At 50.8% G+C, this 22,616-nt stretch overlaps 1 protein-coding gene across 5 annotated transcripts in view; it reads right to left on the reverse strand.

The window, feature by feature from the left end:
* Positions 1-22,616, reverse strand: part of PALLD (palladin, cytoskeletal associated protein) — a 382,410-nt gene that overhangs the window by 165,086 nt on the left and 194,708 nt on the right. For all 5 annotated transcript variants that reach the window (XM_043486542.1, XM_043486536.1, XM_043486538.1 and 2 more), the window contains 2 exons: positions 17,527-17,646; positions 14,706-15,015 (listed from right to left, as the gene is read on the reverse strand). In XM_043486542.1, the coding sequence (XP_043342477.1) occupies positions 14,706-15,015; positions 17,527-17,646 (430 nt within the window). The remainder of the gene's footprint in view (positions 1-14,705; positions 15,016-17,526; positions 17,647-22,616) is intronic.

Raw genomic sequence — 22,616 nt, forward strand, 5'->3', positions numbered from 1 at the left:
GCTGGATGTGCCCACCTAGGGATGAGGCCAGCCCCTTCTTCCCAGCCTCCAGATGTCTGCCAAGCAGTCCCTGCTTGTCCAGTCTTGGCCAGGGAAGGAAATGAACACTTTTCCTTCTGGAGAAACTGAGCAATCTATGAGGAAAGGCCTGTAGACCCTGGCATTTGGGGTCCTTGCCGAATACTAGGGGGACTGCTACCTGCCAGCAAGCCGCAGCCAACCAGACAGTTTCCAGTCACTGATCATGAGATATTTAAGGAAAACCTCAAACACAGAATTCAGGGCAAGTGGATACAAAAAAGAAAGCAAGAAAGAAAGAAACTTGAGAGAATAGAGAAAATGCCAAAAATGGTGGGGGACAGCTAAGTAACAACAATAATGACAGTCACCCTCCCCCCAAAAAACCCTCCAATGATTAATAGCTGCAGAGAGAGACAGGGCATGATGTCATCCCTGACACAGAGCTCTCCCTGTCCTTCACCCTCTCCCAGAGCTTGCTCAACCTCATGTCCATTGAGTCAGTGACGCCATCCAACCATCTCACCGTCTTTTGCCCCCTCTTCCTCCTGCCCTCAATCTTTCCCAGCATCAGGGTCTTTCCCAATGAGCTGCCTCTTTGCAACAGGTGGTCAAAGTATTAGAGCTTCAGCTTCAGCATTAGTCCTTCCAATGAATATTCAGGGTTGATTTCCTTTAGAATTAACTGGTTTGATCTCCTTGCTGTCCAGGGGACTCTCAAGAGTCTTCTCCAGCACCACAGTTGGAAAGCATCAATTCTCTGGCACTCAGCCTTCTTTATAGTCCGATTCTCACATCCGTCCATGACTGCTGGAAAAACCATAGCTTTGACTCTATGGACCTTAGCTGGCAAAGTGCAATCTCTGCTTTTTAATACATTATCTAGGTTTGTCTCAGCTTTCTTTCCAAGGAGTATCTTTTCATTTGGTTACAGTCACCATCTGCAGTGAATTTGGAGCTCAAGAAAAGAAAATCTATCACTGTTTCCATTTTTCCCCATATATTTTCCGTGAAGTGATAGGACCGGATGCCATGATCTTAGTTTTTTGAATGTTGAGTTTTAAGCAAACTTTTTCACTCTCCTGTTTCACCTTCATCAAGAGGCTCTTTAGTTTCTCTTCACTTTCTGCCATTAGGGTGGTATCATCTGCATATCTGAGGTTGTTGATATCTCTCCTGGCAATCTTGATTCCAGATTATGCTTCATCTAGCCTGGCATTTCGTATGATGTCAAATAAGTAAAATAAGCTGAATAAGCTGGATGATGATATGCAGCCTTCACGTACTCTTTTCCTGATTTGGAACCACTCTGTTGTTCCATGTCTGGTTCCAGAAGCCACTGGTCCTTTATGCTTTCTTTGAAAGCTACTGGAGGGTGTGAGCTTTTGGCATATGAGAGAGGAAAATGAAAAAATGAAACACTTGGCATTTAGGAGCCAGGAACCAAGAAAAGAAAGAGGGGAAGGCACTGCCAGGATGACAGTGAAGGGGAGTCAGGAGGAACAGCTGTGCCCTGAGCCACAGAGCAGCTGGTCAAGAATGGAGGAGAGAATGCGGGGATTGCCACGGGACACACCTGCATTTCAGATACTGTCACAGCAGGACAATAACACAAGAAATGCAGCGTTTAATGCACCCCAATGTTCACTGCAGCCAGGACAAGGAAACAACCCAGATGTCCATAAACAGATGAACGGATAAAGAAGCTGTGGTGCATACACACAATGGGATACTACTCAGCCATGAAAAGGATGAAGTAATGCCATCCGTAGCAATGGTCCACTGCTAGACATTATCATACTAAGTGAAGTCAGAGAATGACAAATACCACATATGTGGAGTCTAAAATATGATGCAAACAACCCCTTATCTATGAGATAGAAGCAGACTCTCAGACACAGAGAAGAGACTTGTGGCTGCCAAGGAGGAGGGAGGGATGGAGTGGGGGTTTGGGCTAGCAGATGCAAACCATTACATACGGAATGGCAGCACAGGGAACTACAATCAGTGTCCTGTGACAAACCATAACGGAAAAGGATATGAAAAAGAACGTGTTCGTACACGTATAACTGAGTCATTCTGTTGCATAGCAGAAATGAAGAAAACACTGTTAAGAAAGAACTTTTTCAGTTAAAAAAGAAAAAGCAGCAACAGTGTTCAAAAGGTGCTGACTAGCTGCCCTGGTGGTCTCAACAAGACCCGACAAGGCTACAGATAGTTCATCATAAAAAGAAGGCCACGACCAAGACGGGAAATAGACTGGGTAAGCCTGAGCACCATCTCCCAGATACGCCAATCACCAGACCAGTCTCCTGCACCTGCAAAAAGTTGCTGAAACAATTTCTCTGTGACTTACACAACTCCTTATTTTGAAATGTTACATCAGTGTGACACATCCAGGTTGTGTAAGTAGCAGCAATTAAGCATTTTCAGAGGAAAAATGTCCAACGTGTCTACTTACTCTTCACGTAGGACAGCAGTCCCTGCTCCCATAAGGATAAACCCACCCACCATGTGCCTTTGTCGGCGGGGAGTGTTCGGCCCATGGTGGAGACTCTCAGGTTATGACTGTATAGACTGGTTTTTCCCTCCTGTAATCTCCACGATAATCCTGTTTCACCTTTAGACAGTGTTCTGATTACACACTCAAGTCAACATGGACCATAAGTGAATAGATTGTTTCTTAGAACAAGACATGCTCACAGCACGGGAAACCATTGACAAAAACAAAAAGGCGACCCACTAAAACAGAAGTTATATGACCAATAAAGGGTTAATACCCAAACTATACAGACACCTCACAGGACTCAACAGCAGGAAAAAAAAACAAAACGAACAGCCTGATTAAAAATGGGCAGAGGACCTGAACAGACATTTTTCTAAGGAAGACTCACAGATGGCCAACAGACAGCTGAAAAGACGCTCAGTATCACTAATCCTTAGAGAAACGCAAACCAAAACTGCAAGGAGGTATCCACTCACACTTGTCAGAATGGCCATCACTGAAAAGTCTGTAAGTGATAAACGCAGGAGAGGGCGTGGAGAGAATGGAACCCTCCCACCCTGACGGTAGGGATGTAAATCGGTGCAGCCAGCGTGGAGAACAGTAGGGAGGCGTCACAGAACTTAGAAACAGAGCTACGTCTGGGCCAGTGATTATACTTCTGGACACTTATCTTCAGGAAATGAAACCACTATTCTGAAGAGACAGCTGCACCCCGATGTTTGCTACAGCTCCATTCACAACAGCCGAGACATGGATGCAGGCTGAGCATTCACTGATGGATGAATGATAAAGACAGGAGGGTGTCCCCTCTCTCTCCCCCACTTCTACACACACACACACACACACACACACACACACACACACACACACACGCAACATTCAGCCATAAAAAGAAGGCAATTCTGCTTTTTTTGACAACGTGGATGGACCCTGAGGGCATTATGGTACGTGACAGACTGAGAAAGACTAAAACTGTATGATCTCATCTTTATGTGCAATCTTTAAAAGAAAACCACAAACCCAAAAAACTGAACTCACAGATACAGAGGATAGATTGATGGTTGCCAGAGTCTGGAGGTGGTGAGGGGTAAGTGAAATGGGTAAAGAGGGATCAAAAGCTACATACTTCCAGTTGTTCTGGGATGTGACGGATCACATGTTGGCCACAGTTAACAAAGCTGTGCTGTACATTTCTAAGCTGCTAAGGCAGTAGGTCTCCAATGTCCTCCTCACAGTGATGGGTATTAAGTGGGCTTATTGTGGTGGCCGTTTCACAATCGTATATAGGAAACACACTGCACATCTTAACTAATATGGTGTTCCATGACAATTATAGCTCAAGGAAAAAAATTAATAAAAAAAGATCAAAAAAGTTGATGTCTATTAGTTTCATGTGAAAGTAGATCACAGGGGAAATTTGACACTGGGGGAAAATGACTCAATCTGGGAATAAATCCAGAGTAAATGAGAGATTGCTCACAACCAAGTGGGATGCAGAAAGCTAGAGGAACTCAGTTATTTTCTCATACAACCCTAAATTAGTTTATTTTAGACTCTGTGGAGTTGGACCATAAAGAAGGCTGAGCGCCAAAGAATTGATGCTTTTGAACTGTGGTGCTGGAGAAAACTCTTGAGAGTCTCTTGGGCTGCAAGGAGATCCAACCAGTCCATCCTAAAGGAGATGAGTCCTGAATATTCATTGGAAGGACTGATGCTGAAGCTGAAGCTGAAACTCCAGTACTTTGGTCACCTCATGTGAAGAGCTGACTCACTGGAAAACACCCTGATGCTGGGAGAGATTGAAGGCAGGAGGAGAAGGGGACGACAGAGGATGAGATGGTTGGATGGCATCACCGACTTGACGGACATGAGTTTGAGTAAGCTCCGGGAGATGGTGAAGGACAGGGAAGCCTGGCGTGCTGCAGTCCATGGGATCAAAAAGAGTCGGACACGGCTGGGTAACTGCATGATTGAACAACAAGGCCCTGTGGAGTGTACACTGCAGGCTGGGAAGGATCTGGGAGACAGAGGAATTCGAAACTTTAATTTATCATCTACAGATACAGTATTGGAGCGACTTCTGGTCATTTTCCAGAGGTTAAGCTCTTAAGCAAAAGGCCATTCAGCTCAGGCCAACGTCCCACCCAAACCCACGACATAGAGCCAGCCTGGCCGGATGGCTTCCCCAAACACGCCCAGTTGGGGCCTGTCCCTGATGCCTGTTGTCTGCCTGGACCCCCTCAGCCACGGGGTTCCACGCAAATCCAGCTCTAGGTCTGAGGCCTGGTCTACATCTGGGTGGCGTCTAGCGCATCACCAGCCTGCCTGCATGCTGCCAGGCGCTCAGGCAGGAGGGCATGCCGAGGAGGGACAGGCCCGGATGCAGAGCAAGGGCGGACTGGCAGGTGGCCCCGGCACCAGGGTTCCGGTTTCCGAGGCGCCCTCCTCGGTCCTGAGTGAGAGGAGCCAGAACAAAGGCGGCCCCGCAGAGCCGTCCCTTCCTCACTCCACCCACTCACGACTGTGGGAGAATTCCAGTTTACTTACACTGCTTCCTACGGGCTATGTGCAAGTGGTCTTTGACCTTTCGTTACGTGCAAGAGAAAGCCTCGCTGTTTCCCCGTGGGCGACACACAGTGACCACGGGGGCAGTGGCCTTTGGCGGAAATCAACTTCTCAAGGAGCGCTCGGACAGGGGCCATCTCACTGCTTCTAGAAACTTCCGTATGCCATTTTTGGGTAAAAATTAAAACTTCTTCATTATCTTTCTCTCTAGCAAGACAGCTGTTTAGTATCAGACTGTCACAGTAAGGACGAGACCAAATACAGTTCTTAAACACAGGATAATGAAAACACATGAAGTGAAACTCCTGCTGTTTCTCAGGCCTCACTGTGGAACCCTCCCCTCTGAGTGTGAGGCTGCTTTGTGACCGAATGCACACTGGATCTAAAGGAAACGACAGCTGTGAAGGAGAGGAGGGAACCGACGATAAACAAGTCCCCCAGAATGAGGCTTCACTCCGAGGCCAAACTATCTAGAGGCCAAGCTACAAAGTCCAAGTTAGAAAAGACAGGAGATCTTTCACTGTGCACTGCACGGTACTCAGGCCGTGTTTGACGGCTTTTATTTTTCTTGCTGCAGATGGTACTGAACACAATGATACATCCCAGAAACCAGATGGCACGGGAACTATTTTCCAATGAAGAAAGAAACAAGGACAAGAAAATATTTGTGGTCTTTCCAGAAATCTTTCACAACCTTCACATTTAATGGCTATTACTAGGAAAGCAGAAAAGTTTGCAATGATAGCCGAGCCATATAATTACCCATATGTGACCGATTTATAAAATCCTCTGAGATAAAAAAGCACACCAGTGAGCAGGACCTACTCCTTGTGGTTCCCAACATGCAGAGAGAAGGAAAAGTACTTGGAGAGTATGTTAGTGAATCCAGGGTGTCACTAGCTTCATACCAGGAGGCTGGAGTCGCAAAGACCATTTGAAAAGATACACCCTCGCCCTCATAGACATACAAAAGGGACCCATGTGACGCTGTGAACCGAAGCAGGGCATAAGCAGGCACACTCCAGGGTTTCTGAGTTAAGACATGGGAGAGACGTGAGACACAGGGACACTAACTGAATGCTCTTGTTTACAAAGGCTTTTGAGCATCATCAAAACCCTTCAGAGTCAATACACATCCTTCCCACAGCCTTGATCACAGGAGGCGCCCACGTCACCCTCGTATGACCTCCACACCCAGGGTCAGAAGATGTGAACCTCACACAGCAAAGCTGCAGGTCCTGACTACAATTAATTCATAGCTTCCTTCTGAATAAGGGAGCAAACTTGTGTGTCAATTTACGCACGGTTATCCAGCCAATGTGTCTCATGAAAATCTACGTGTTTTATCCAACTCATTTAACAAGGACCTTATTCTTAAAACCAAATGAAAGAATATCCAGTTCCCTGCCACATATGGAAAAACTTTTCAAAAACCGACATCCATTCCAGTGCTCTCCACGAGGTTTGTGTAATCATAACTTAAGTCAAGTAAGGAAACAGTTATCCTTAGGTCTGCTGAGAAAATGAGCAGTCTGCTTTTACACATGTAAGAGGAATTAACTCAAATAAAGCTCCCTGTGACTAATATTTTCACCATTAGGTGATGGATTCCTTTCAGTGAAGAATCTACGTGTTCACAGAAAAAAAGAAATGGATGGTAAAAAAAAAAAACAGAAACAAAACTGGCAACCCAATGTTGGTCTGTTGCAGCAGACAGAAATAAATTCTCTAGTAGTAAAAGTTGTAGACACAAACTGAAATTCAATACCGATGGGTTAGAGAGTCACTAGCTAAGAATGACTGTCTTACAGTATCAAAATCTAGGAAAGAGGCTTGTACAATAAAAACCCACTCACGGTCCTGCCTGGATGGAAGAGGTGGCAACCATAGAATGAACACACTGCTACTATGGAAATAAAATGAGAAGCAACAAACAAAAAAGTGTGAACTGGACTGGAGATGGCCATCTGCTTCTCAGTACAAACACTGCCTGGGTCGCTGAGTGTGGAACCCCAGCAGGTGACCCAGGGTGCCTGACAGTCCTGCCCCACCCCTCCCCGAGGCAGCCTGCCCCTGCCTCTCCTCCTGGTCCCCCTGCTCTGGCCCCACAGAGCCCCTCTGCAGGGTTATCTGTGGGGACCTTGTTCCCAAACAACACCCCGCCTCCTTGAAGTGTCATTGGAAATGCTTCTGTACTGACGCACGTTACTGAAGTCTTGAGAATGTTAGGGAATCTGTCGTGATCCTCTCTGACCGAGGAGCATCCTGCGTGGTCCTGGACTCCCTGGTCCACTCCGAGGACAGTGCTGACCCCCCAGGGTGGCCCCCTCTCTTCAAGGTCTCTGCGCCCCTCCCACCATCCCTGTCCCCAGCTTGACGCCAGCCCTGGCCAGGACCTCACTCTGCTGACAGCTTCACTGCTTCCCCTAGTCGTCATCCATGTAAACGTTCCCTCTAAAGTGTCCACTTCAGGCTCCCCTGGTAGCTCAGCTGGTAAAGAATCTGCCTGCAATGAAGGAGACCCTGGTTCGATTCCTGGGCTGGGAAGATCCCCTGGAGAAGAGATAGGCTACCCACTCCAGTGTTCCTTGGGCCTCCCTGGTGGTTCAGATGGTAAAGAATCCACCTGCATTGCGGAAGACCCGGGTTTGATCCCTGGGTTGGGAAGATCCCCTGGAGAAGGGCATGGCAACCCACTCCAGTATTCCTGCCTGGAGAATCCCATGGACAGAGGAGCCTGGCAGGCTACAGTCCATGGGGTAGCAAAGAGTCAGACCCAGCCAAGTGTCCACCTCGGGCTCCCTGACCACCTTCTCCACGCTGGGACATCCCGTCCGGCACCTCCCCTGGACACTCAGGCCTCCCTGCAGCGCCTCAGCCGCTTGCAAGTCCCTCTGTCTTGAGGTTTTGAACGTTCAGCATCCTCTTCCGCTTCACTTGCTTCCCCATCTCCCTGTTCTCCCATCTCCCCTCCTGAGTCATCTTCATCCTTGGTGTCCATTCCCTTGGCTCCTAGCTCTTTTCCCCTCAAGCCCCAATGCGGCCTCACCTGCTTCCCTTTCTGACCCAGCAAGGGCTGGCCGGTGGTGCCGGCCAAGGAGAAAGCTGTGACTAGGTGTTCATCTTGGAGAGCGGGCCACGGCTGTAACCGAGTCCTGAGACCAGGCTCCCTGGGGGCGTCATGGGCCAGTGTCCAACCCCAATGGGTCCTCCCATTTCCACAATCACACAGCTCCTGTCCTGGACTCCCTGGCCTTTCTCACCGCTGGCCTCAGCCCCTCTTCCTCTGTCGGCAGGCATTTTCCTGACAGCATTGTTGTCTGACTCGGAACCTCAATCTTCCTCCTTGCATCTCTTCTCCTTCCCCACTGCTTCTGAGCCGGAAGTTTCACCCTACTTTCTGTGCGAGGCCCTGTGTGGACTGGACACGCAAGGCTGATCTGTAAAATACTTGGCTTATCTGGGCTTTACGATGGCAATGTCTGACTCCTCTCACTTGCATCCCAACTCCTGAGACGCCTTTGGAGGAAGCGGGTGGGGCTGGCGGAGAGGAGAGGAGCACAGACATGAGTGGGGAGCAGAGTCTGTCTGGAACACAGGGTGTTCTCCAGGGAGGGCTCCCGGGATGTGGTCACAGCCCAGGGGGAGTCCAGGAGCCCCCGGTGTCTGGGGGGAGAGGAGGGCTTGGGGCCGGGGGTGGGGGGTGGGAGCTCACAGGGCCACAGCCTCCTGCCTCCAGCTGTGCTCAGAGCCGACTGACCCTGGTGACTGAGCTGAGGCTGAACAGAGGGTGGAGGACAGGAGAGACAGGCTCCAAAAGGGCTTATTTTGTTAATAAATTTTTTTAAATTGGAGTTTTAAAAAAACTGTCTGTCTTTTTTTTTTCTGGTCATGCCACAAGGCATGTAGGATCTCAGCTCCCCAGCCGGGGACAGAACCCAGGCCCCTGCATTGGAAGCATGGAGTCTTAACCACTGGACCACCAGGGAAGGCCCAGGGATTATTTCTTTTAAAATAACACTTGTAAGCATAAAAGAGCTCATATTGTTGAAAAATCAGTTGGGAAATCAAGTGAACAAGGAAACGTCACCTGTTCAGCAGCCCACCTCCCTGAGAGCTCCTGGTGACAGCTGCTGTGTTTCCTTCTAACACACAGTAGGAACTTATACGATTTATTTTTTTGGCCATGCCACATGACCTACAGGATCCTCGTGCCCTGACCAAGGACTGAAAGTGCCCTCCGAAGTGAAAACACGAGCCCTAACTGCTGGACGCCAGAGACTCCCACATAATGCACATTTAGTCTGTTGAAATGGTACTTGTTTTCTTTCACAAAATTAGTATTCAGCTCATACATCAGTTTCTGCTAGTAGTTTTTGCTCAACACTTTTGTTAATATTTGGACACCAGATTCACAGCACTGTCTCTGGGCATGTGGTTCATACATGGCTCTGTCTTTTCTCTGAGCCAGGTCCCTGCCTCTTTAAAAATAAAAGTCTCTAGCCAGCAGGGACTACATTTTCCAGCTCACTCTGTGATCACCCAAGGGGCCCTCATGTGCACTTAGATGAGATGGATTCACTGAAGGGACATTGCGTCATCATGCACTCGTTCACGGAGAGCGCCTAACACTTATCAACACAAACCATCCTTCTGGATGCTGAAAACTACTTCAAATATACATAGTGTTATCAGCAAATACTTCCAACTCTATTTTAGACACAAGGAGGACTCAGCTTCTTTTAGGACATCTCTGTACCTTTAAGGACCTCATCACATCTGCTGGGAGAGGGTGTGATGTGACCTTTGTTCCTTACTTTGCCCCCAACTGCTTTCCTTATCTTCTGGTTGTTGTGTGTGTTTAGATCTAGCAGGCAAGGCTTAACCTAGGCTAGAACCTAGGAGACCATTTGTGTTCTAAAGCCAAACAGGCAGAGTGACAGAATGCAAGAGTGAGCTCCTGAACCCCAGCCAGCAAAGGTGAAAGGAAGGAAAACTTCCAGTGTGCTGACAGGGCTGTACCTGGGGCCTGGGACACATCCCCCATAAACAGGATGGGGAGGAGCAGCCGGCTGCCCTCGGAAGGTAAGCAGACATCTGCATCAGACGGTGTTGACCCGTCAAGGACACACACCTTGAAGCAGCAGGGTGCCTATCCTCCGGCCAGCAGGCAGCAGGGTGCAAGGGTCCCTCGCTTCCTCACACACCTCACAGTATCCACAGCGTTGCAAAGTAAGATATTCATAAAAGGGGCCACAGAAGAAACGAGGAAGTGGAAAGGCACCCACATCAAGTACCCTAGATGTCCTTCTCTACTGTAACTCCATTGGTGGGGTTTTGATTTGATCCTTCATATTCACTCAGCTTCTAGGACAAGCAGGTCAGTGGGAAGTACCGTCAAGTGAGAAACCTCTGTGGCTGGTGGGGACAGAGAGTAAAAACCCTATAGTGTACCTGGGTCAGAAGCAAGCAAATGAGGTCACTCTAAACAGAAGAGACTTCTTTCTCTTTGTGGGTCTGTTCTTGTTTCATTCATTCAAAATATTTCTGCGTGTTTACGCTTTGTCAGGCCCTGACCGAGGACCCAGCAAAATGCAGTGAGAAGACAGTGAGGTCTTCCACAGTAAGAAGCATCACCATGGGAGAAACATCACCCAAACCAGCCTGCACGCAAGTGAGCAGAGACAGCACGGGGGACAGCAGAGAGTGGTTTACGGGGACAGCTGGGGACACAGCAGGGCAGGTGGTAACAGGGAAGAAAGGGACAGCCAGCTGTCCGCAGCCCGAGGACATGCCAGGGAGTGGACACTCCAGGCAAGGGAGCCCCATGCCCCAGTTTCAGGTCTAGGAGCGGGGTGGGGACCACGGGGAGCTTCCAGGCGGGGCAGGTCCGGCTCAGCTGACCCCCTGATGAGAGGGGTCCAGGCTGCCCCTCCTCATCCTGTCCGCTCTCAGCACTGCTCCTCATCATGCAGGTGTCAGCCCAGAACTGGGCCAGGCGATGTGGAGGCAGCAGTGCATCTACAGGGCCCGTCCCGCTGCGCGACAAGCGCTGCAGGAAGAACCGGGGCGCTCAGGGTGGGAGCGAGAGCAAGGAGGACGGAAGACGCGAGGATCCCGAGGAGCAGCCCGTCTGAGCAGCCACTTGGCCCTCTCAGGTAGGAATCCTGACGCTGCTTCCTCCAGCGGCCGGGAGAGGAGACGGCAGGGAGAAGCAAGCAGAGGAAGCTCCACCCACACCTCGGGCAGGTGACGGAGCAGGGAGCACCTCAGGGTCACGCCTCCATCCTCAGACACAGAGGGGGCACACAAGCGTCTCCCCGCTGAGCGGACCTGCGTCCAGCACGGGGACGTGCCCCGTCCCCTCCTCTCATCTCCTCCCGGACGCCTCATCGGCTCCTTCCACACACAGAGGAAGAACATCAAAGAAGGAGGAAGAGACGGGGCCTGAAAGCAGCGTCCGCTCTTCCCACGCCTCTGGGCCTGGTGCAGGAGATGCTCTTGGTGAGAGGACGGGACCAGCTTCTCCGTGTTCTCCACATGCCCCCTGCTCAGTGAGGCCCCGAGGTCCCTCCAGGTTTGTCCCTGGAGACGCCACACACCTGTGTCTTTCAGGGACTGCTTTTCGGCAAGAATAAAGAGATGGGATTTTGTCTACCATTAACAAACTGAGTGGTGTATTTATTTTGCCTCTTCAGGCAGCATTTGTAGACTTACTCAGTGGGCTCTGAACAAGAACGATAACATGACAAGTAGCTCACAAGCTGGTTTACTTTCCTTCCCTCCTCTTTCGCTCTGATAAGCGCTATGATTTCAGCCGCACTTGACTTCTCTCCCGTGCACTGCGAGGGATGACACTGGGTGTCAGACATGGAGACTCTAGGACTCTCTCCCTGGGTGGAGTGAACGTGCCCGCTGGTCTGTGGTATGGTGTGTGGGCACCTGGAACTCACTGAATGGCTATGCTCAACCCCAGTGAACTCACACTGGAGGGGCAGAGTCTGAGCCAAGGACACCGCCTTGGGGGTGAACATGGGAACCCACAACCCTGGGCCAGGGCGCTCCTTCAGGGCAGAGGCAGACAGCCAGGGGCTGGGAGGGCGGCAAGACCCACGCTGGGGGTTTCTGTTCCAGAACCTTGCTGCAGAAAGGAATTCAGGACATCCCCACCTTTTCATTTTAGTCTTTTTTTTTCCCCTCCTATGATTGCTACTGAGCTATTTGAGAGGAAAAATACAAAGAGATTTTCCTTCTGACAATGACACTTTTTCAGGAATCTAACAAATCAAATACTTTTTCAGATGCACTTAATAAGAGTAAATATTTAAATTCCTATTATTTTTAGTCCCTCCTAATTGTTTCCTGTTTGCTTACAAATGATTCAGATGAATGGTATGCCATAAAGTTCCCTACCCACCCCCCAAATATAAGCCTCTCCTTTTCTATGAAAAGGAGTAAAATCAGGGGTTGATGAAAACAGATTCGAGTGGATCAGTTTTTCCACTGCTAATCATAAGATGCAAAATTTCATTTTTTCCCAAAGTATGAAAAGAAACAGACATTTATAAGAATTTTACTTAGTGGTTACATTAATCATTGACACCCTGGACATCGTTCCACATTATAGATGCCATTCAGTGGCATTCCTATCAACGGATACAACCTTTAAAACAACAAGTCAACCTTCTCAGAAAAGACCACGATAACAGAGAAAGGCGTGGAAGGCCTCATACCAGACCTTGGCACTGGTTCCCTCAACCACTTCTGTATTGTTTGACCTGCCACTTCAAGCATGCACTCACTTTGTGATGAAAACAAAATCCAAAAAATGCTACAATTCCTAAGAAAATTTAAAAATTGATATATATGTTGGAAGGGTCAATCACATATTATTTCCTCCGTAGTAACTGGAAGGTACTCATACAACATGGACGTCATGAAGGGGTGCTCTAAGGATACACTTAAACACACAAAGATTTGAAAACAGAAAGCAGGACGAAAACCTGCCGCCAGCAATGTGACTTCTAAGCTACCAAGTTTCCCTCAACTTCCTCATGAAGGGGATTTAGACACTGAACTCCACCTCCCTGGACTCGACTTTAACTGAACTCCTGACTAGTAAGCAGATCATGATGTCAGTCTGCAAACTTGTGCCTGAGCCATTCACGTAGCTCTTAACAACCACAGAAGTGTTCTGTCCAGCTCCTATAGACACCCCGCACACAGCCGAGTTAGAGCTGAAGAGCTGCTGAAAGCCCTGAGATACGGAGGCTGCGAGGCCTGTGAGCAGCCCCTCCCGTTCGCTCTCCGGTGATTTACACTCAAGAGCCAGCAGGTGCTGTCGGTGGACATCTGCCCTCCCTACCCCGGGAGGGCTGGTCCCTTGCCTCATCAAAAGCACTGCAAATACACACTCTCGATGCAAAGATAAAAGCAGACAGCAGAGGCAATTAATTCAGTGGGCTGGAGCTACAGGGGCATAAACCTCTCTTCAGGTGGCCTCTCTGAGGTGCTGAGACCTGTCCCGCATTTCAGGGGGGCTTCGTCTAGGTGAGGAACATGCTACTGTACACAGCTGAGCAGCCCACCGCCCACACAACGAGCCCGGCAGATACAGGAGGAAGCCTGTAAAACATAATAAAAGCAAGTTCTGAAGCTGCGATCCAGGGCAGTGCAGAAGTTTCCTTTCCCATCTGTTGACTCAGGCACTAGTCTGGCTGACTTGTTCTTTAAGTGGTCTAATAATGCCCATGAAACTGCCCGCAAAGCAATAAAGTGATGAACGAATGTAAGATGCCATCCTAATCTGAATACTGGCCTGTTCCCACAAGGAGCCACAGGCAGGGGGAGGAAGCAGTCACTCCTGTCCTGAGGCCGCCTTCCTACCCCACAGCACACCCCTCCCCAGACAGCGAGGGGAGCACAGGCCCTGCAGAGTCCACCCTCGTGGATACACCGCCTCAGTGATAGGACTCTGAGGCTCCCGCCGACCTCCGTCAGGGCAGGGACTCCGCTCTGCTCTGCTCAGAGGGATCCCTTAACTGACTCTCTAACGGGTTCACCACCACCCTCCCGGGTGGTGGCAGCACAAACCGGGCATACAAGCGTGACCACCCTTTTGTAACAGTGGGGACCACGTAGGAAGGTGGTGTGGGTGGGAGCACGCCTTTCGTGGAGCCCTGCACCCAGCGGCTTGGGCTGCGGGAGGCGCTCTTCCTCCACCCCTCCGGCAGCCTGCCACACCTGGAACCTCCATCTTTAGCTGCAGGCTCCGTGCTTAGTCAGATTTCCTCACCAGCTCCTCCACTTAAGACAGTGGCAGGGATTTTCACAGGCCAGCTCTGAGCAGGCCCTTCCCCACCCTCTGAAGAGACCTCTGCCCCCGGGCAGGACACCTTCGCAGCCGAAACCAGCTACAGTTTTTAGCAAAAGGCAGGTTGAACCAAGCCTCTCACTTGCTTCTCTGCTTTGGGGTGTTTTTTACATGTGAGGGGCCCCATTGAGTAGCGAGGTCACACCAGCCGGGACGCCTGCCTGCAGGAGGCCTTGCCCGGGGGAGGTCTGGACCCCAGGCCCCTGGCAGAGGCCGGACGGTGGACGCGGCAGGGGTACTCACAGCTTGGGCTTGGCGAGCAGAGGCGGCGGCTCCTTCGCGGGGGACAGCAGGGCGGACGGGCTGGGGAGAGCGGTGCCGCCGTCGGCTCGGCCGTTCACCACCCCGTTCACTCCGCGTGCGGGGTGCGCGCCGGCGGCTTCCCTGTCGGCGGCAGGGCTCAGCCCCGACTCGGGGCCGCTCACGGGAGGGGCCTCCGCCGGCTTCTGTGGCGCCAGCTCGAAGGGGTTCGGCTCCCAGAGCGGGGACGGCGGCGGGAAGTGGCCACTGCCGGACTCTCCTGCCGAGTCGTAGCCGCAGGCGTCTGTGCTGGCTGAGGGAGGTGAGGGGGGACTCGGTAAGACGGCCGGCCGCAGCCCCTTCCCCCGCACCCACAGCCTGGAGCCCGGGCCTGGGGCTGCTGCGGGCCGTGCGGGTCGGGGCGGGGCGGGCGGTTCCCCAGGCTGGACTCATCCCCCAGGGGGCTCACAAGTGCGACCCCAGCTACCAGGCTATTAACAAACTTCAAACAAGAGCTAAAAAAAATGACAGCAGACTATGGTCGGGACGATCTTATATGCAGGGCAGCAAAAGAGACACAGAGGTAAAGAACAGACTGTTGGACTCTGTGGGAGAAGGCGGGAGTGGGATGATTTGAGAGAACAGCGTTGAAACATGTATATTGTCATATGGAAAGCAGATGGCCAGTGCAGGTCTGATGCGTGAAGCAGGGCACTCAGAGCCGGTGCTCGGGGACAACCCTGCGGGATGGTGGGGGGGGGGGGGACGGAGGTGGGGGGCGTTCAGGATGGGGGACACATGTGCACCAGTGGCTGATTCATGTGGATGTATGGCAAAAACCACCACAATACTGTAAAGTAATTATCCTCCACTTAAACAAATTCGGGCTTCCCTGGTGGCTCAGATGGTAAAGCGTCTGCCCACAATGCGGGAGATCCAGGTTCAATCCCTGGGTCGGGAAAATCCCCCTGGAGAAGGAAATGGCAACCCACTCCAGTACTCTAGCCTGGAAAATTCCATGGACCAAGGAGCATGGTAGGCTACAGTCTATGGGATCGCAAAGGTCGGACGCGCCTGAGTGGCTTCACTTGAAATAAATTTAAAAAAGAAAAAGACCACACAAACACCATCAACAGACGACACTTCATCCTCTTATTCTCTGTTTCAGCCTAGAACACCCTACCTGTGCTTCGCTGAGGTTAGCTCAGGCTACAGAGATTCTCTGTGCTGAGCAGTGGGAAGTCACCCCTTCACTCATCTGTCCTAACGCCAAGTGAGGCTCTGAGGGAAATGTCTTACGACCTCATAGGGAATTATTCCCCCGTTCAGGTGACCGCTGCAGCTGTGACTCAGAGCAGAAGAACACTGCTCATCACTCTCAGTGGGTAACGGAGAGCATCCTGACACAAGGGCGTGTCTTCCCAGGACCCTGTGCCCCGCCCAGCGCCCAGCAGGGCTTCTGGAGTGTCCTGAAGATGCTCCCTGGGGTGAGCAGAAAGCTTGAAAACAGCTCTTGGTCACGTTTGGCGGAGAGTAGGTTTATCCCTGAGAAGACTGGAATACTACTTGCTAATCTCGGTCACACAACCGTGGAGCTGGAGCTTTGGCTGCATGGTTGGAGCGCTGCACCTGTGCTGGGGCCACTCACTGGGACCGTCTTCAGCCCCAAATCAAACCCTGGGCCCTCTCTGTGGCTCGGATCACAACCCTGGAGCCTCCCGTTAACACAGTCCTCAGTCCTGCCAACGGAGCCCTGTGAAGAAGAACTGTATAGTTCCTTTCTTACTGAAGATGAAGAATCAGGACTCCCTCCTACCGCCCTAAACTGGTTTGTCTGCGTCTCTGCCGCCCCCTACCAACCAGCGCGTCGGCTTCCAGAGAAATCCCTTTGAAACTTGTGGAGCGTTGAATCCACCTCCAGCTGAGGACTGCCTCCTGACTGTGTGGTACTAGGTGCCGGCTTGGTCAAAGAGGTATTTTATAGCCGTTGCAAAATAAACAACAGAAATAACTCCATAAAACCCAAGCAAAGCTAGTTAATAATAGCAGAATACTCATGTTTGACTCTTGTGACCCCATGGACTATAGCCTACCAGGCTCCTCTGTTCATGGAATTCTCTAGGCAAGAATACTGGAGTGGGTTGTTATTCCCTTTCCCAGGGAATCTTTCCCACCCAGGGATTAAACCCATGTCTCCTGCATTGCAGGCGGATTCCTTACCACTGTGCCATGAGGGAAGCCCCAGAAAACAGTTAACTAAAGGTCAAAGAAACAGAGGAAAAGAACGGTTTCACACTTTCCCTAAGTGCTAAGTTTCTGAGTTTACAAAAATGCCCCGATATTCTTGGAGGTTGGTTTGAACAATAAAACGCACTGCTTGAGTTTCTCGTAGGACTCAGGTTTCAGTGAAATCTGGTTTCTACGATCTCTGCCGCTTCTGTAGGTCTACTGCGCGGGGTTAAACACTGACTGACTCGCCCTGGTGCCTCCCCATCCCAGGTTGCTGCTCACGTCATGCCGGCAGGCGGGAGGACATGGGCAGCCAGCTCCATTGTTCCCAGGACAGAGAACACACTCCCGAAGCAGTGGCCTACGTGTGTTGTCTCACCACACTATCATCACCCTGTGCTTTCATCGCTTGTTTCCCACAGCCCACCCCCACTGGCTCCCCAGCCCCTCCCCACTGTCCCCAGCCCACTCCCCCCGCCTCCCAGCACCCCCACCCCAGCCTTCTGTTTTGCGATGAAGCATGGATTGTTAGCATGACTCCTGGAGGCTGGGCAGTCCTTTGGGCAGTCCTTTCTGCAGTGGGGACCTGGCGTACCTGAGGTGACCACCAGCTGGGCAGTGCTGGCTGCTGAGCCGTAATCATTGCTGGCCGAGCATGTGAAGATGCCAGCGTCCTCGGGGAACGTCTCTGCGATAACCAGGGTGCAGATCTCCTCTGGAAGGAAGAGAACCGAGTCACTCATCAGAGGGCACCCACAGGGTTGCTCCCAAGAAGTCAGACTTCTGCCTTCTAACCCAAGCAAATTCGGTAACAGTTATCATGGGGTCACTTTATGAAGTATTCACAGTGTAATCTATTGACATTTAATTTAGCTATTCAACCTTGTGGCAAAGCTTTGGAGTCAGATGGATGCTTGGTGATTGTGACCAAGCTCTGTCTTCATCAGGCTTGGCTTCTTTGCCTATAAAGCAGGGATAACATACTCCTTGTGAGGGCCCTGTGACGAGGACACAAGAGGTTTGCAAAGTGTGTGCCCCTACGCTTGGTACGTGGGAGATGCCAGCCCTGCCTAGTTTGGCTGATGCTCATGGAACTTCTCAATAATAAAAGAGCTGCTCATCTGAAGCCCTTACTGGGGACATCAAGCTTCTCTGAGAAGCTGACAATGGGGAAAAGAGAATATAACGGGGAAATGTTTGACTGTAGACAGTCACTCTGGAAGCTACTGTTACGCAGCATGGCTGTCTTCTGTGGGGTGAGAAGCTCAGACTCTGGGACCAGAGACCGGGGCACGAATGCGGGTGTTGCCAATGGTGCCTTTGTGACTCTGGCCCACCTCTTACCTAAAGATGGAGACAGTAAGAGAAAGTACCTTCTGGGTCTTGTATGAACCATGACTCATAAATCATCCATCACAGGGTTGTCGTGAGGGTCGATGCTGGTAACCATCACAACCGTTCACAGTCACAGAAGCCCTGCGCCAGTGCTAGGTGCCAATACCAGCACTGAACAGACCTGAGTTTAGATTTAACCCTCATGTCAACCTCACAAGTTACGTTTGCTATGATTAGCCTGTTTCACAGACAGGATAGCTGAAGCACGGGGACGCTAACTGATTTACCCAAAGTCACGCAGTTCATAAGCGGCAAAATCAGAATGTGAACCAGGTCGGGCTCCAGACTTCACTCTCGCGACCATCTATGGTTGCGACAAGACACGCACTATGCTCAGGGCACCGCCTGGTGACTTAGGGTGACCGCTGCGTCGTAAGCAACTGCCGGTGGTTTCACTAAAAAGCAGCTTCCTAGTTAATCAATGTACGCATAATATGCATGTGTCATTTTGGGAGTCTATTAACGATTATCACATGGAATGACGGTCTATGTTGCATCAGTGACATAGGATGGCTGTGTTGGTAAATGTTAAGAAAAGTTGTGTATTTCTGATTCCACAGACACTCTGATTAATTGCACATCATGTGGAATACGTGAGACTGTGGATTGCTTGCAGGAATGGCTGTGGCTGCTCCTCCTACACCCAGGCCCAGGGCACCAGGCTCTGCAGTCCTGTCTCAGGCCTGGGATCGGGGGATCCGCTCTTATACTCGGGCCCCACTCATCCTGGGCTCTGCAGTCCTGTCCCAGGCCTGGGATCGGGGGATCCGCTCCTATACTCGGGCCCCACTCATCCCGGGCTCTGCAGTCCTGTCCCAGGCCTGGGATCGGGGGATCCCCTCCTATACTCAGGCCCCACTCATCCTGGGCTCTGCAGTCCTGTCTCAGCCTGCGATCCAAGGGATCCCCTCCTACACCCAGGCCCTGGGCACCGGGCTCTGCAGTCCTGTCCCAGCTCTGGGATCTGGGGGATCCCCTCCTACACCCAGGCACCCCCCACACCAGGCTTTGCAGTCCTGACTCAGCCTGGGATCCAGGGGTTCCCCTCCTACACCCAGGCACCCCCTACACCTGGCTCTGCAGTCCTGTCTCAGTCCTGGGATCCGGGGGTTCCCCTCCTACACCTAGGTCCCCCCACATAAGGCTCTGTAGTCCTATCTCAGGCCTGGGACTTGGGGGTTCCCCTCCAACACCCAGGCCTCCCTGCTCCGGGCTCTGTCCCAACCCTGAGATTCAGCTGGCCTGGCAGCCGCTTTAACCTGGGAGGTGGTGGGAATGATGTACCTTCAGAGCCAAAGTCTTGCGGGCCCTGTCCCTCTGCTCCATCTCTGGGAGCCCTGATGGACCCTTGGTGACCTGGAACTGAGGGCGCCCCGAGCTGAGATGGGCCACTGCCCATCACCCGAGACCACTGGCTCATCCCAGCTACCCTGGAGGCTGACTACGCCCACCACATGCACCCAGGGGGTGGGGGCCAAGCCTGACAGAACTGCCAATGGCTGAACCACAGAATTAGGCACCACACAGGGGGTCGCCACATGGAGGCACTGGTGTTTGCGCCCCTGTGCCTTGTAGCCAGGGCTGGCAAACCTGGATGAGGGCCACACTTCCCTTCCTCTGACAGCGCTGAGGGCACACTTTTCAGAGCTCAGAGTAAGGCATCTCCCCTGGAGTCAACCACCAGTGATGAGAGTAGCAAACTGGCCTCAAAACAATTTAAGAAGTACTATCTTATAATAAAAATACTGCTATTTATTAAAATTACATCTCTTAACTTTTACAGACCAACAGAAGTAGGAAATGCAAAAGTAGATCAATCAAGGCTTCTTTGCTGGCTCCACAGTAAAGAATCCGCCTGCCAATGCAGGAGATGTGGGTTCAATCCCTAATCCCTGAGGATCCACACACTGTGGAGCAACTAGGCCTGTGCACCACAATTATCGAGCCCGTGCTCTAGAGCCTGGGAACCACAAATACTGAAGCCCAGCTGCTCTAGAGGCCATCCTCTGAAACAAGAGAAGTCACTGCAATGAGCGGCCTGAGCATTGCAACTAGAGAGTAGGACCCTGCCAACCCACCATCGATGCTACTAGAGAAAAGTCCAGCAAAGATCCAACACAGCAAAAACCAAAAATAAGTAAATAAAAGGTAGACCAATAAAACAGTAAATAAAATGAAAGTAAGTCTTCCTTTATATCCCGAGAGCTTGTTGACCTTGACTTCAATCACAAGATATGCTGAATTCTTAATAAGGTACTGCTCTCTTTCAACAAACAAAATTATTTTCCCTTTTTGAAATAACGGTATCATGGAAGACTTCCTGTGCTATGAATAGTGGGAAAAGGCCGGGAACTATGCATTTTCTCTTCTAGTTTGTTTTAAACTAATGGGGCGGGGGGGTGCCATCTGCTTTCATAGGTCATGATCTATAGTTTAAAAAACACTGCCCCAGGGGGCCCACTGGAGTTCCTGGCTCAACAACCATCAAGGAATCCTGCTAGAGGGAGCTGTTTCGCGTATTAGGGAAAGGGTTTTCAGGGAAAGGCTTGAGAGCATTTACAGCACACGACTATTACTGATGCAAAGGCTCAGTGACCAGGAGAGGAAGACAGGGAACAGGGGGAGGGTGCCCTGTGTGTCCTGACTGCCCTGCACACACTTCTACGCTTCCCACCGACAAGAAAGACACAAAGCAAGAAACAATTCCAGCGGGGGGTGGGGGGGGGGTGTCACGTAAGACGAATCCTGGAGAAAGTCAGATTTATCCGGAAGTGCATCAGGGACTGGGGATTTGTAAAGTGAACACACAAATTTGGGCTATGAGGACTAGCTCAAATTGCTCATTCCTTTGGGCGAGGTCCCAAGGGATACTCCCAAGGTCATAGTTAATTAATGTTGAGGCCCAAATGCTGAAGGTCACACCCTGCCTCCCATGAGCTCCTTAGCACAAGGCCTTTGGGTGTTCTGCATTTTCTCCTCATCCAGAAGATGGGGAACTCAATGGAAATGAAGCTGCGAAAGGTGGGAAAGCGAGAGTTTCTTGGATCTGAACATCTGAATTACTCTCAGTGTCCAAGTGACTCACTGCAAGCCCACCTGCACGAGAGCTGGGCTCTGCGTCCTCCAGGGACAGACACACTGGGAGGACACCAGTCCAGCCCCAAGGGCGCTGTCACAGGGCCCTGCTGGTAGGAGAAGAGAAGAGAGGAGAGGAGAGAAGAGAGGAGAAGAGAAGCCCAGTCTACGGAGATCTGGGGAAAACCCCCACCCTCCACTCTGTGCTGGCCATCCTCTGGGAGGTGGGCTCAGCAGCATTTGCTGCTGGGTGCCCATGCCCTCCTCCCCATCGCACTGTCCTGGAAGATGGAGCTTCTGGAGACAGAGAAATGCCTGAGAAGCTTTCCTTGCAAGCATGCTGTTTACAGTTCATACACTGCTGTGCTGTAAAGGTACCTTTTAAATCAGGATAAGGTCCTACCTAGCAGGGAGGAGAGAAATCGGTCTGGGAGCAATGACCTCATCAACTCTCAGAGTGCCTTCCTATGTTATCTACAATTTTGTGATCTCTTTTTTTTTTTAAAGTCATGCCATTTTAAGAATACCCCAGCTTGTCTATACAGCTGCCCCTTCTCACCCAGAGGACCCTTCAGAGAATGAAAAGGCTTTGGGTTTCAAATCTGACTCAACAAACTTCATTTTCTAGAAATTCTCAGGAACACTTCTCCTGCATAAAATGAGGTATGTTCATGCACAGAGCCGATGACCAACGGGACAGTTTACACACTGAACAAAAGAGAATAAAAAAGCATGAGCAAGTTCTCTGGGCTATCTTCAGACATTGCCACGTCTCAGGGGCTTTCACAAGGTGAAGCTTTAGCCCAGCGCCCTAGAAGTTGTTCAGCTTTGCTTCTCTTGGAAAATTGCATCCAAAAGTGACAACAGGCTCATGTTTTGCTGAGAAAGCAGCATCTTGGCTCATATGCTTCTGACATTAAGGGAAGAAGAAAGCCAGGAAGACATGGCATGAGCCCAGCGCCAGCACTCAGTTCTCATCCGGGAGCATCTTCTTTGAACAAAGACCTTAAGACATCTGTGAGGTACATTTTGGTGAGGGGTGGGAATCAGGAAATGACTGCTTGTCTCAAAGACAGAGGCTCACTTGCTTGTATTAAAAAACTGTCCTTTTAAAAAATTGAAAAGTTTAAATTTACTAATGACTCTAATTATGATCTATTCGAATCCAATTTTCCTAACTGGAAAGCTTTGATTTGAAGACATATAACAACTGAC

Source organism: Cervus canadensis, chromosome 14 (assembly GCF_019320065.1).
Source record: "Cervus canadensis isolate Bull #8, Minnesota chromosome 14, ASM1932006v1, whole genome shotgun sequence".
In the NCBI taxonomy this organism is placed as follows: domain Eukaryota; kingdom Metazoa; phylum Chordata; class Mammalia; order Artiodactyla; family Cervidae; genus Cervus; species Cervus canadensis.